Raw genomic sequence first — 14,281 nt, forward strand, 5'->3', positions numbered from 1 at the left:
AACAAACTCACATTTTTCAAGCCTGTACTTTTTCTCACTGAGCCTATGGACTGCCCTCTGGGAGAAATTAAGCCCTGACATACTCATAAGAAGATTTCTGCAATGTAAAACAGGGTATCTTTTCTTCCATATGGGGAAGTGATCAAGTTTTTCCTCTACCAGCCAAGTGGCAAAAGTAAAAAGGTGGCAATTGTCCTTGCTTACTTCATCTCAGGGGGCATCCAGTCCTTTTCAGCTGACAAAACGTAGTGGGAGGAGTCCCACTCAACCAATGAAAGGAAATTACCTTCTCCTTTGTGTCTGTCACAATCCAGGTATCAAGCAGAGTTGTTAGAGGACGGCTCTGGCTGGCTCCCTGTATAGATTTGTATGTCCCAGACCCCTTAAAATTTTTATGTTAAATAATGTTTGCTTTTACAGGCTGAAAGTTGTTAAACAGCTTTGTCTATCATCAGAACTCAAGGACATCCCGGGATGCTCCTGCACGTTGCTCAGAGAAGCCCTGGGAGTGCTATGAGAAGAGTGTGAAGAGTTTCTTTGGGTGTGCCTTGCTGCTCTGGGGCTCAGAAGACATGAAGTATGGCTCTGCTCTTACTGCAGGAGGGTGGACAGAGGCAGCCACTGTCTGACAAGATCACACCTCTACACTGTAACCCTAACACTGAGCCTGCAGAGGGGCAGGTGATAATTGCCTTTCCTTAAGGAAAGAATCCAGGCAGAATATCAGGCAAACATAAATGGAGGGAAACTGTCATATTTTATGATCAAGTCTCACTAACTGGTGCTTTGAACTAGTTTGGTCAAAACATTGGGACATCTCTTCTGGGAGCAAGATGTAGAATTGCTTAATGGATTTTTTCTGTTGTTCCCCCACCTTTTTTTGATACAGCTGCCCTTGAGCAGTGCTTTTACTGGAATATGTAACAAGAAGGGAAACGAAACTTTGGCACTACTATGTTCAAAATTAAAATGTGATGTGGCCACCCAAGCACCTCAGCTGACAGGGACAGCGGGGGAGCACCTGCCTGGAATTGACACCAAGGACAAGAAAACTTCAGTATTTGCTGGAGGCATGATCTTAGCTGGCTCCCAGGTGTCAGCTGTGTGCACACATTCTCTCAGGAGCTAGTGAGATGAACTGGAGATCGGATGCCTTGAGAAAACCAAGTCGAGTGTTGGCAGCCGTGTTAGAAGTACTAGTAGAGAGTGTGCAAAACCAGGCCCCTTCTGCAGCCTTGTAACCCCAGAAAAACTGAAATAATAACTGCTAAATCAAAGTTTAGAAATATTTTGTGAGGACAAATGCACAGGAGAACTGCTGTTCTGAAACCACACACATCTAAAACTGTTTTTATGTTTATAGGGGAAGGTAGAAATGGTTTCAAGCAATATTTTTTTTTGCATTTAGAAGACACAGAAATCAGTCTGCTGGTAGTGTTGTAATGTTTGTATGCTTCTGACTTGAATAGTCAGGATTTACCCATCAGCAGCAGGAAAAAGTGTGTTACATGAAGCAGAGGGTTGAGTAACTAAATTTAATGTGGTTTGGCCTGAGAATGCCCTAGTAGTCGCTCACTCAGTGCTCACAAAGCACACACACACACAAGATAAGAAGAGGTTGCTCGAGCTATGGGCCAACCCCGGCAGGCTGCTAGGGGTGGTACAGATAACACTCAGCTGTGTTCCCACAGAAGCTTTATTGAGTATTTGGATACAGGAGTCACCACTTGTCTGCAAGCAGGATTGGATCTTTGCCATGGCAGTTTCTTCTATGATATAAGTTCTAGAGAACTGGGAGGAGTTGTTCTATTGCACCAAGAGATATATACCTTGTGTTTCCAGGGTCGATTTTCAGTAGAAATATCAGCATTCCCTTCATAGGTTCTTTTTTACATTTCCAGCTGCTGACTGTAATGAGGGCAGCTTTACCCACTCAGTAGAGGTCTATCTTACTGCAGCATGTCCTCCAGGTACATAATAGACCTCTGGAATCAGAAGAGCTATATGGCTTGATCCAAGCTCTTCTCCATTCCAGCCTGGGAAAAGGAAGCCAAACCAAGATTTTATGCTGCAATCCAGATAACCTGTTTCAGTTTGACTTGGGTCACATATAGATAATTTTTCAGATCTTTGCCCCAGCAACCTTTAGAACAACCTAGATCAACGTGTTTTTGAAGTTAAAAAAAAAAAAAATTGGGCTTTTAACTAGGATAAAAGAATACAAGAGATGTGAACATATGGACAACACACTCTAGGTCAAACCCTTACCAGGCCAAATATTCCCATAACCCTACAATAATAAAATTATTATTATTATAATTAAGGGCTAATTTAAGGAATGTACAGTATTTACAGCCATTGAAACTAGACAGAAGATACTAAGTAGTAGGAAAACAAAGTAAAGAGAGTTAAGGCCAGAGCTAGGAGGTTCCTGGGCTCTTTCCTATGGTAGTGAGGAGTGTGTTTGTTTCCTCTGATATCTTGAGTAGCAAATGCCATTCAGGGCCTGCCTAGATGTTCTCATGATAAGAACCCCTGGACAGAGGCTATCTCCAGCAAGAGGCTAGAGAGGTTCTGTCACCTTGTTCTACTCAGAGTCTACAGCATCTTATAAAGGAAGCCCATAGCAGCTGATGGGGCTCTCTCCCAGCTTAGCAGGAGTCGATAATGCTCTCTATTCCCATGGATGTGGGAATTAGTCAAAAGCACTTGTCTTAGATTGCATGAATGAATCTCAAAAGAGTGGAGTGCTTTCTGTAACATCAGAACAAGTCAAATTCAGCCCTCAAGCCAGGTCACTTCAGTTCAGGTATGAGCTGAGACCAACTAATGTCTGTTCCTAAATTTTCATCCTCAAGACCAGGAAAGCTGATATCTAGAAGGATTTTGCTGAGACTCATACAGTCATTGGCAGTGTCCAGGATAAGGCCCTCCATGAGTGAGCGGTTTTCAGCAAAGCCAGAGGCTGTCAGTTCAACAGAGGATTGCCTGGAAGTGTCACGAATTAATGCTGGAGAGCTGGTGAGGGGCACGTGGACCGTGTCACTGGATTCTGTATTGAGCAGCTCTCGAGGAGAATCAAAGAGAGGATTTTTAATGGGTGTGCTGTTAAAACCCAGCAAATCTTGATTGTCCCGGAGGGGTGTGAATGGCAACTGAAGGGTTTTCACTGGACTGAAGTCCAGCTCATGACTGCCCTTGGCTAAGGAAGCAGACTTCCAGGGGTCAAGGACCTCTAGTGAAGGGGTGGTAGTGGTTGAGACTTTGCTGGGAGTGGAAGAAATGGGCAATTTGCTGAAGATGTCCTTGACTGGTGTTTTAAAGGCACCCTCTTCTCCCTGTGAGCAGCTGAGCTGTGATATGTTCTCAGGGGGCTGGTTTTCCTGGGGGAAGGGACGGTCTGTCCCTAACCGGAAAGGGTCAAAGCTGCTGCTTTCTGGCAAAACAAGGACAGGCTCTTCTGAACAAGGCAGTGCTAGGCGTTGTTTCCTTCTGGATCTGCCCACTTCCCGCCTTTCCCTCCTCTTTATAACTAAAGAGTCAGAAACTGCCTTAGATGGGGACTTCAGTGTGGTGAACTGCTTCCTGTCATTTGTGGATGAGTCTGGGAGGAACAAGCTTGGCTCTTCCTTGACCGTCACAGTTGAGGCAAATGGGGACAGCCAGGGATCCAGCTGAGAGCCTTCTTCCTCCTTTACACAGGCACCCTCAGGGAAAGAAGACAATTCCTCACCAGGCTGGGAGCTGCTCTCCTGTACAGAATGGGTTGGGGAAAATAAACCTTCATCACATTGGCCCTCCTTCTTGACAGCAGCTGTAGGTAAAGAGGGGGACTCTTCTGCAGACAGTGACATCTACAATGAAACACAGGTGACATGCAGTCAGTAACCAAGGATCTAAACTACCAAAAAATCCAAATAACAGTGGAAAGAAAAGAAAGATTGGCATTTAAGGTCAGCAGAAAGGGTAAGGGGAAGATATTCAACAAGCAGTAACTATAGCAGAGATTGATCTTGATTGATGTGAAGTTGATAGAAAGAAGCCTAAGGGTCACATGGGAAGGATTCTAGCTAAATGACTAAAAGTCATGCCCTTTAGAGCATTCCTGCTCTGAGGAACTTCTGGGAGTACAGGCAGAAGGAGAGCTGAATATTTCTGGAAAAAAATATAACCCCTTTGATTTTGACTTACATTATCTAAATGGGAATAACAAAATGAATGAGGACACCTTTCCCAGAAACCACGGAAAAGGAAGAGAAAGAAATGAGGTTATCAAAAGAAAAAGAGCACAGGACAAAGATAAATCATAGCTGGAGAGAACATAAAGCAGCAGGCATACAAAGGAAAATAGGATTATGGTTAGACAGGATGGAAGAAGCTAAAGCTTTACAATGTCTAAGCAGACAGGAGCAGTCAGTGAGATGCCAAGAAAAAGATCTGTTTAATAGCTGTTTTTCTTGAGCCCAGAAAACTGTGAACTTCACAGAGTTAGCAAACAGCAGATATGGAAATCCTCCGGGAAGGAGACTACATGAAATGTATTCTCTTTCAGAAGTTCCTTATTGTTACTTTTCTATAGAGCTATCAAAAATATGAATGTTTTAGGATCAGAACAAAGCCATTCCTCCCATTCTTCTTTCCTCACATCCCAGCAGTAAAGAAAAATTGTCTTGACCAAGCCATAGAGCCCCTTCCTCTAGTGAATTATAGAAACATCCTTAGAGTAAATAAACTAGCAGGTAGTAGTCAGCCTAGAGAAAGTAAAGGATAGCAAGGATTATCACTGTCTAGCTCCTTGATAGGAACTTGGAGTTTTAGAGCACCTAGTAAAGATGCACAAAGGACCACATGAAGAAAAGATTCCTTGAAGGCGAGAGATATAGAAAAAAAAAGTAAAACATCCAAACAAACAATGGAAACTCCTTAAAAATTCCCACACCCTCCCTAGTCCCCTCCTCGCCGCTCTTAAAAAAAAAAGGAAAAAAAGAAAAAAAGAGACACCCACTAACTCCCTCAAAACTCCTCGGAAAACAAGAAACCAACCTTTGGAGCAATGCACACACGCTTATTGCTCTGCAAAGTCTCCGAGCTGTTAAGGGATGCTCCCTGTGCCATGGACAGAGGAACCTTCATGGAAGGCTGCAAGACAAGAGGCTGACTCAAAGGGAACTGGATTGGAACCAGGTAGGAGTTGACACGAGGAAGCAAAGGCTTCATCTTTCGGCCTGGAAGGGAAAAGAAGGGACTCACTTTTGCCTGCTCTCCACTGCTACATCTTGAAACCCATGCACCTTACAGAAAGTCCTTCTAGACACCCCAAAAGAAACATTTGATCAGATCACTTGCCTTCTCTAATTTTAAGGATACAAATACCAAGCCAGAAGCCTCATGAACAAGAAAATAACCTTTCATGCAGATCCTACCCCTCAGGCTGGGGCTCTCACTCCATTTGAGTGCCCAACGCCCACCATCACATCCTCTCAGACACAACAATACTGCTTTCCATTTCAAACCTGACAGTAAGGAGTATAAAAGCTGGCAAACTGGGATAACACACTCCACTTGTATTCCTAAAGAAATCTGGGAGAGGGCCCCAGATTTACTGGATTGATTCTCTTTGGCCTAGACTGTGGACACTTACGTGAATTCTGGGGTTCAGTTTTGCCTCCCACGTTCTTCAGCGGAGCTGGAAGACGACCCTTTTGTTGCTGCAGTCATTGTGAAATAAGTAAGTGGACAAGGAGAAAAGAGAGAGATTAGAAGAAGAAAATCCACATTTATTCTGCTGCCTCACTGAGAACTGACACCAGAGGTCTGTGCTGCACTAATACAGAGAGAGCAGCTGCTAGCACCCAGCCCTCAGGCTGGCTCTAGGTCTGTGCCCCTTGCTGGTTTGCAGCCATGCCATCCCAAAGCCAGCTGTCCACCAAAGCTGTGTAGGACAAGAGACGACACAAGAGCTGCTCCAGCTGCAGACTCTGCTGTAGAAGTGAGCTGGTTTTGGCACCCTCAGTGCCTGAGGAACTATGGATAGCATGGCTTCATTGTATGTTGGATGTCTATACAAACCACAGACAGGTAGGTTTTCAAATGGAATAGCAGAGGCCACAATGGGATCAGAATTCTGAGCAGATGGAAAGAAGGCCAAGGTTCTAGCTGTGACAAAAAAGTGTTTGACCTGGTGCTCGTAAATCCATCACTGTTAAAACTGCTGAATGCAAGATTAACAGCAAACACATTCATCCTTCCAAGAGTCACAATGCAGTGGGTTCCAAAATGAAAAAGGAGCACAGAGAGATCTTATTCTCTCTGGATCTGAGCCCCAGAACATATTGCAACTGTTGTCATGGAGATGATTTCACCAGAAATCTTTTTGGGCTTGTTCTCTGACGCTTATTGGTGTCCATTGCAGCCTACTTCAGCAGTAGACTTCCAAGTTGCTCAAAGCTGTCCAGCTTTACCAGCTGGAGAGAGACTGTGCCATCTGAAGGCAGTCAACCTTTGGCTAGACCCCCCTCCCCACAAAGGGTGTGCATGGAGCTGTAAGAGTAGATGCAGCAGTGACCCAGTCCCCTCCCCAAGCCTGTTGTCCTTCCCTTCAGTGACTGGTAAGAGAATGGAAGATCAAGCCCCGAGGCAGATGGTAATTCTTACTGATTCAGAGTACTCCGGCGATGTTGGTGACCCCAAGTCCAGCGGCTGGTGGCAGAAGGCATTGAGCACGAAAAAAAATTAGTTGTCATCCAAAGAGGGACACAAATGGGACATTTTAAGCTTGTAAAATCCGAGCAAACAAAAGTTAATTCTACCCACCCACTGCAGAAAACACAAGAGTCTAAACAGACCTATACCAGATTCCCAAGCTCCATTTCCCTGACAAAATCTTCCTAAAATACCTAGTTGGGCTAGGACAATTCCATCCTATGACTGGCTTATCAAACAGCATAGGAACCCCTGTTTGGCCTCAGTGAAAAGCTTCTCATTAGGAATTTGAATCAGGCCCACCAAAAGAAGTCGAACAATCTGACTATCATATTTGGCACAGCATGTGAAGAATAAACACATCCCACAGAAGCTCCAGGTCAAAAGCACAGCCACAGCACCTTTTCTTTCAAATGCAGAGCTTGTCTATTTGTCAAGTGAAGTGACTGAATCCAGCTCCTACAAAGTGGCTGATGTCAAAGCAGCTTGACCTTACTGTTAAAATAAGGTGCATCAGGCTAGTGTGGCATTTAGAAACTGCATAGCCTGTCCTATTTTCTTTGCATGAGACAACTCACCTTAAATACCTGGTCCAACGTTAGGCAACGGTTTGCATCAGGGTGAATGGTCCAGAAGGAGATTTTACCATTGGCAGACGTCTCACGGACAAACATATCATGAAGGGACAGGTTGTGCCGAATGGAGTTCTGGGGAGAAAGGAGCGAGGGGGAGGTTGAAAAGCAGAAGTTTTGTTATCAGCACAGCAAGGCCTACCTCAAACATGGCTGCCCTAGCAGAGGGATTACATTCCAAAGTGCAGACAACACCAAACTTTCATATTCACAGCCTACCCAGCCAACCCTGTCATCAGTCTCTTATTCTATGTACTCTTGAGATCCCTATTCTCACTCCAGTGGTCAAACATCCCATCATCTTGTTTAAGCAGGATGAGGCAAGGGATACAAGAAGTGGTACAGTGAACATCTGGAATGACAGTATTTGGGGTGGAATGTTTAAATGAGCTTCCATCTTGCTTTGCAGGCTGGGGAACAACTTTCCATTTTGATCCAGAAGGCATGTAACATCACCCACAGCAACCTGAGGGCCTGCTTGTTACCTTCCAACCTGGCTTAGCTACATGTTTAAAATAAGGGAAATGATCCTCAATCCAGGTGTAGATGTCCTTCAGGGTCATGCGCTTCTTCTCTGTGCTGTTGATGGCAAACTGGATCATGGCCATGTAGGAGTAAGGAGGTCGTTCTGACACTGAATCCTGCCATGAGGAGGACACAGCAGCAGTTGGAATAGCAGCAGCAGCAGCAGCTTCCTCTTCAGTCTGAAAGACAGCAGAGGTGATACATGAATGTTCATGAAGCTGACATGAAGGCCCATGGAACATCCCTGGGTCCTCTGGGTTCTGCTATTCATATCAGTAAAGGTTAAGCTCAGGTTACTTAGAGGTAGTGATGCCTAATTCTTGCAAGTCTTCTGATCCACACAGATTAGTTCCTTATCAAAAGTTTTAGCACACACTCTTGGATTCTTCTACTTACCTTGACTCTTTCCCTCAGAGGCATCTGATTCTCTTTCTCTGTGTCTTCCTTCACAGAAGAGGGATTTAGCCCATCAGATCTCATCTTCCCCAGCCACTGGATGTTGGTGAGGCTGTTGTCCAACACAGAGCTCGTTGTCTCACCGTTGCCTGTTGGGATAACATGCCCACATAACAATCACAGAATCATTTAGGTTAAAAAAGTCCTCTAAGGCCTGTGACCAAACACAGCCTTATCAACGAGACCATGGCACTATCTGCAGCATGCAGTTGTTTCTTGAACACCTTGAGGGATAGTGACTCCAAACCTCCCTGGGCAGTCTGCTCCAATGCTTGAAAACCCTTTTAAGGAAGAAATTCTTCATGATGTCCAATCTGAACTTTCCTTGGCACAGCTTGAGGCTGTGCCCTTTTGTCCTGTCATTTGTTGCTGAGAAGAAGGCAAGGCCCACTGCTCTACAGCCTTCTTTCAGGCAGTTGTAGAGAGTGATAAGGTCTCCCTGAGCTTCCTTTTCTCCAGGCTGAACATCCCCAGCTCCCTCAGCTCTTCCTCATCAGACTTGTGCTCCAGACCCTTCACCAGATCTGCTGTTCTTCTCCTGACATGCTCCAGCACCTCAATGTCTTTCCGGTCTTGAGTGGCCCAAAACTGAAAACGGCACCCAAGGTGTGTGCTCAGCAGTGCCGAGTACAGGAGGACAATCCCTGCCCTGGCCCTGCTGGCCACACCATTGCTGATACAGGCCAAGATGCCATCGGCCTTCTCGGCCACCTGGGCACAGCTGGCTCATGTTCAGCTGCTGCTAACCAATACCCCCAGGTCCTTTCCTGCTGGGCAGTTTTCCAGACACTCCTCCCCCAGTTTGTAGCACTGCCTAGAGCTGTTGCAATGCAACTGCAGGACCTGGCACCTGGTCTTATCGAACTTCACGCAATTGGCCTTGACCCATGGATCCAGCCAGTCCCGATCCCTCTGCAGAGCCCTCCTGCCCTCCAGCAGATCCACACTCTGGTCCAACTTGGAGTCATCTGTGACCTTACTAAGGATGCCCTCGATCCCCTCATGCAAATCACTGACACAGACAGTAAAGAGGACTGGCCCCAACCCTGAGCCCTGGGGATCCCCACCAGTCACCAGCTGGAGGCAGAACCGTTCAGCACCACTCTCTGTGCCTGACCATCCGGCCACCTTCACCCCAGTGAAGAGTGAACCTTCACTGGGGTGACAAAGCTGTGGGCTGCCAGCTTTTCTAGGAGTACGCTATGGCAGACAGTGTCAAATGCTTTACTGAAGCCCAGGTAAGTTACAGACACAGCCTTCCCCTCATCTTAACTCTGCTTTCTCACAAGTAACCCTGCTACCCTTTCATCTCAGCTGTCAAAAGTAAGGCACCAGTCACACTTCTAAAAGATGGTATTGCAACACTAATACTGTGGAAGGAATTCACCGTGAATTCCTGATTTCATGTGTAGTTGCCCAATTTCTGGAAAGAGCTGCAGCCTTAAAAACAAACACTCAAACCAGACTCAAACACTCAAAACAGGACAATGCTGATCTAGTACTTCAAGAAATATAAAGACTTAGCACAAAACCTAAGTCAGAAGCTCAGATACTTTCCACCAAAAAATATGTCTATTATAATCCTTCAGATTCCACTGCAAATGCAAAGCTATGTAGATTATTAGAATCAAATCCATAGGTATTTTGTAATTAAAAAAATATCAATAATTACTGCATACTAAGATGCAAGTGCTGCACTCCTTGGCCCATTTCACATCTCTTTGTCTGTCAGGACAAAAAAAACCAACAAAAAACCAGGTAAAGGCTACATACTGTTGGTCTCCCGTTCCTGTCCAGCCGCAGGATCAACTTGTGAATGCCAGAGTGCTGCACTGCCTGCAAGACCAGGTGTCTGTGCAACATTCTTCTCTCTTTCTTGGCTGTCTGCAGCCTTGATGGCTGCACTGGCTTTCTTCTCTGGGGGGAGATGCTGCGATGGGGCCGGACCTGCTGAACGGGATGTGCCCCCACTGCTAATGAGAATAAACTTGTTGGGTCCATTGTTGCCACACTCTTTTCCTTTTGCTGTCAATGCCTCTATGATGCTCTGGATATCAGCATCTGTAGGGATGGCCACCACCTGTGTGTTGGGCATAGTAGGATGGTCAATTATCTTTATTCCTGCAGGGAATTTCTGCAGGCCGCAGTCCCTTTTGTCTTGGGGTTGTCTGTTGCGCTGGTCTTCCTGCCGGTGCTCCTGCTTAGGAGCCTTTTCATCCTGACCTCTGTTCTCTCTTGCTGAAGTACTGGATTCATCGTTCTGTGGGAGGGCCAGTTTCCGTCTTTTGAGAATTAAGGGCCTGCGAGGGCTGGTCCTCATTATGGATCTATACTGTCACTCTCCATTGAAAGGGAGAGGAACAAATCCTGCAAAACAAAAGGTACAACATAAAGGATGCAGCAAATCGTCTCAAGACCTCCCACAGAGCACACATTCTCAGCAGTTGCTACACAGCTAGAAACACAAAAGGAAAATAAAATCGAAAACATTTAATAAGGCTAACAAAGCTACTGAAAAATCATACTGTCCCTCCTTAACCCACACCTTGTGTAAGCAGGATGGGAGAGAGGTTTGCAGAGTGGATAACTTGCATCATTAAGTACATAATAATGAGCAAAGTGTGTATGTGCTTTACAGAAAGATTTAGTTATAATGTGACTTGACCAGCATCAGCCAGCAAGCTGAATGGAAGCAGAAGATCGAAATAGCACTGCTGATTCTTATAGTTGATTGCTCTAAGCAGCAGATTACACAACCCATTTGAAAAAGGAATTTACAGATAGTTTAAGATCTGGGAAGCAGAGATTATCCTGAACACTACAGAGGCACACAATAAATGCAGCAGAAGTAAGGTGTTTTAAGATAGACACCAAATAAATGTGCTGCTAATTCCTTTTGTAGGTTTGTCAAGAACCAGGTAAACTCATCGTTGGGCAGCATACAATTTAGATGTCAAGCTTCTGGACAACAGGTTGTTTAGGCTATAATGCTGGAAGCAGAGGAAATAAAATTCAGAGACACTGCTTCCAGGGTAAGATGCTGTGAGAGTAATGCTAATAATGCCATCAGGAATTCGGTGTAGCCTGTGCCTTTCTGCAAGCTACACCAGAACAATATGCTAATTGTACTTATCCTTTATCATTAGAGATGGCAAGCAGAATAGAAATAAATACCAAAACCAAGAGGCCTTTAATATTGCTAGATTTGTCAGGGCCAGCAAGTAAACGAGAAGATTCTCAGTAGGAATCCCCTACATTGATACAAAGCAGAGTCCAGCAGATGGCAAGCTGAGCTGATGCCCTGTGTACAGGGAGCAGACAGCCCTTCGATCGTTCCACGCGGGTTCCGGCACAAGCACGGCCCTTTGCCTCTGCTCCACCCCCTGACGGAGAGATCCCGGTAAGACAGCGCCGAAGAGCCCTGAGCCAGCCTCCCATAGGCTGCGCTCCCTCCAGGAACGCGTCACTTCCCAAGGAGGCCTCGAGCTGCTGGCCCCGTACGGGCCCGGGGCACAAGGAGGGCAGCGCCAAAGCGCTCCCAGCTCCCTCTTCACCCCTCCAGCCCCTGCGCTGCCGCCCTCGCCAGCGAGTTCACCTGCTCCCGCGGGGCCCCGCACCCCGGGCCGGGCCCAGGCGCTGCCCTCTCCCGGCCGCCCAGCGGCCTTAGCGCGGCCCTCCGAGGGGTGTGGACCCGTGCCAGGGCCGCGGCGGGCGCAGGTCTCGACTCACCAGCTGCCCGGCCGGCAGGGCCGATGCGGGGCGGCGGCGGCCCCGGCGCTCCCGGAGCGGCCCCGGTTTGAATTTGGCGCCCGGCGCGGCGCTGGCCCGGTCACGTGCCGGCCGGCGCCAGTGAGCGGCGGCGGGGGCGGGGCCGGCGGGGCCGGGCCAATCGGCGCGCAGGGGGCGGGGCCGCGGCGGGCCGGGCCAATGGGCGGCGGCGGCGGGGGATACGGATGTGCGGGCGGGACAGGCCGGGCCGGGCCGGGCTCGCATTGTCCCGCCCGTCCTTGTTCCGGACAACCGCTCCTGCCCCGGCTGGGGCACTGCCGGCAGCTTCCTTCAGCCACGGTACCTGGGAGTCCTGCCGTGCGCCCGGGCCGCCGGCAGTGCACTGACTCCTGGTGAAGAGTAAGGAGTTTTGCCGTTTAACGGGTGTGTCACGGCTGCACCGGGCTAGGGGGGCCCACAGGACTCCCTGGGCACGCTGCGACTCAGGTAAGCAGTCAGGCTGTTGCAGTCTCACTCACTTCTCCTGACATGTTATCGAATTTCCTTGTCTGCTCTTATCTGTGGTAAGTCAGGCTGTGTGAATAGGAGCCAGCCGTGCCCAGGTGGCCAATGGCCCCTGGCCCGTGGCAGCAGTGGTGTGGCCAGCACGGCCAGGGATCGCTCCTCTGTACGCGGCACTGCTGCGGCACTCGAGTGCCGTGCCCGGTCCCGGGCCCCTCGCTTCAGGAAGGACACTGAGGTACTGGAGTGCGTCCTGAGAAGGAACAGAGCTGGTCTGGAACACAGCTCCTGTGAGGAGTGGCTGAGACACCCGGGGGTGTTCAGCCTGGAGAAAAGGAGGCTCAAGGGAGACCTTATCACTCTCCACAACTGCTTGAAAGGAGGGTATAGCCAGGGGAGGGTTGGCCTCTTCTGTCAGGCACCTAGTGATGGAACAAGAGGACATCGTCCTAAGCTGCACCAGGGGAGGTTTAGGTTGGGCATTAGAAGGATTTCTTCACAGGAAAGGTGATTAGACATTGTAATGGGCTGCCCAGGGAGGTGGAGTCACTGTCCCTGAAAGTGTTTAAGGAAAGCCTGGATGCAGCACTTAGTACCATGGTGGTGTGTGCCCATAGGTGGGATTTGATGATTTCAGAGGTCTTTTCCAACCTAATTGATTCTGTGATGTTTTCCAACGGAAAATCAAATACAATGTTACTTCAGTTCAAACTCATTCATTAGGCAAAACAAACAAATCACGCAATGTCTGTAGAATACATGAGGGAGATGTCAACCCTGTTCTGTAAAAAAGAAAAAAACAAACTTAAAATCTCTTGAAATTGAAATGTACAGGTAGTTAGCAACTAGAAAGGGAAAGAATTCTGATTATCTTGGCTCTATAATATCTTCTTGGCATTACAAGCCAGATTGGGAAAAAAAGAAATTAAGTTTTTCAACTTTTTTTCCCTTTTGATAGCTGACTTGATATAGCTGGATGAATAGGTCAACTGCTCCCATCCTTGCAGTGCATTTCTAAATCTACCTGAAAATTGCCAAAAGGTTCAACAACTACTATTGGGAAAAAGTCTGCCTTGAGATGTGTACACTGTGCTGTTGCATAAATGTTTTGCTTTTGTTAAAAACTGCATCTGAGGTTTCCAAACAGGTCTGTTTTCAAATCCAGTTATTTGCCTTCTACAGATTTGAGAGCACTTGAGCATCTCCTTGGGGTGCTTCCCTCTTTCTTCAATTTGCTCCAATAAGCATCATGAGGTTTCTAAGTAGTTTTACCACCCCTTTTGATGCCTCCGAAGAAGAAGTGTACCCACAAGGCCAGGAAGGCAGAGCTGATTTTCCTTGAGAGGCCACGGGCAGGACCCATCCACTGTTATGAAACTCCACTGCATTTGGCTGAGAATCCCAGACGTGTGCCTACAAAACCTGTGGACCAGAGCACCTCTGCTGCCTGGGTTGGTATAAATTGTCTTTCCTCCTGTGTCCCACAGCAACAGTTTTCAAGTTTCTCTTGTATGTCTTAACAGAAAGTTATCTGTTCTGGATATGGAAAATTAGTAGCCCAGACCTGAATTCCCTCTATCAGTCTAAAGCATGAATAAATGCTTGAGTTGCTTCACATTCTAAGAATAAGCACTAAAGTCTGGGTTACTTGAAGACATAAACTGTGTGCAGTCTGTACTGATTAATGAATATTTGTCTTCTAGAAAAATAATTCCCATCAGGAAAACACTGTTTTC

At 47.1% G+C, this 14,281-nt stretch overlaps 1 protein-coding gene across 1 annotated transcript; it reads right to left on the bottom strand.

Moving 5' to 3' along the window:
* Window positions 1-1,629: 1,629 nt before the first annotated feature.
* Window positions 1,630-12,144, bottom strand: FOXM1 (forkhead box M1). The gene is made up of 9 exons (XM_063394095.1): window positions 12,045-12,144; window positions 10,089-10,682; window positions 8,256-8,404; window positions 7,820-8,038; window positions 7,281-7,409; window positions 6,655-6,699; window positions 5,642-5,708; window positions 5,044-5,225; window positions 1,630-3,854 (listed from the first exon to the last, which is right to left on the bottom strand). The coding sequence occupies exons 2-9, from the start codon at window positions 10,633-10,635 to the stop codon at window positions 2,796-2,798; spliced, it is 2,397 nt and encodes a 798-aa protein (XP_063250165.1). The 5' UTR covers window positions 10,636-10,682; window positions 12,045-12,144; the 3' UTR covers window positions 1,630-2,795.
* Between the last annotated feature and the right edge of the window lie 2,137 nt (window positions 12,145-14,281).

Source organism: Prinia subflava, chromosome 3, assembly GCF_021018805.1.
Source record: "Prinia subflava isolate CZ2003 ecotype Zambia chromosome 3, Cam_Psub_1.2, whole genome shotgun sequence".
Classification (NCBI taxonomy): Eukaryota; Metazoa; Chordata; class Aves; order Passeriformes; family Cisticolidae; genus Prinia; species Prinia subflava.

What these genes read in the sequence shown, in the direction of transcription:
- FOXM1 (XM_063394095.1), bottom strand. Translation starts at nt 10,635, where the DNA reads ATGAGGACCAGCCCTCGCAGGCCCTTAATTCTCAAAAGACGGAAACTG. An exon ending in CGTTGGACCAGGTATTTAAG is followed by an intron (nt 6,700 to 7,280) that starts GTGAGTTGTCTC and finishes TTCTGCCACCAG; the next exon opens with CCGCTGGACTTGGGGTCACC. An exon ending in CGCCGGAGTACTCTGAATCA is followed by an intron (nt 5,709 to 6,654) that starts GTAAGAATTACC and finishes CAATGACTGCAG; the next exon opens with CAACAAAAGGGTCGTCTTCC.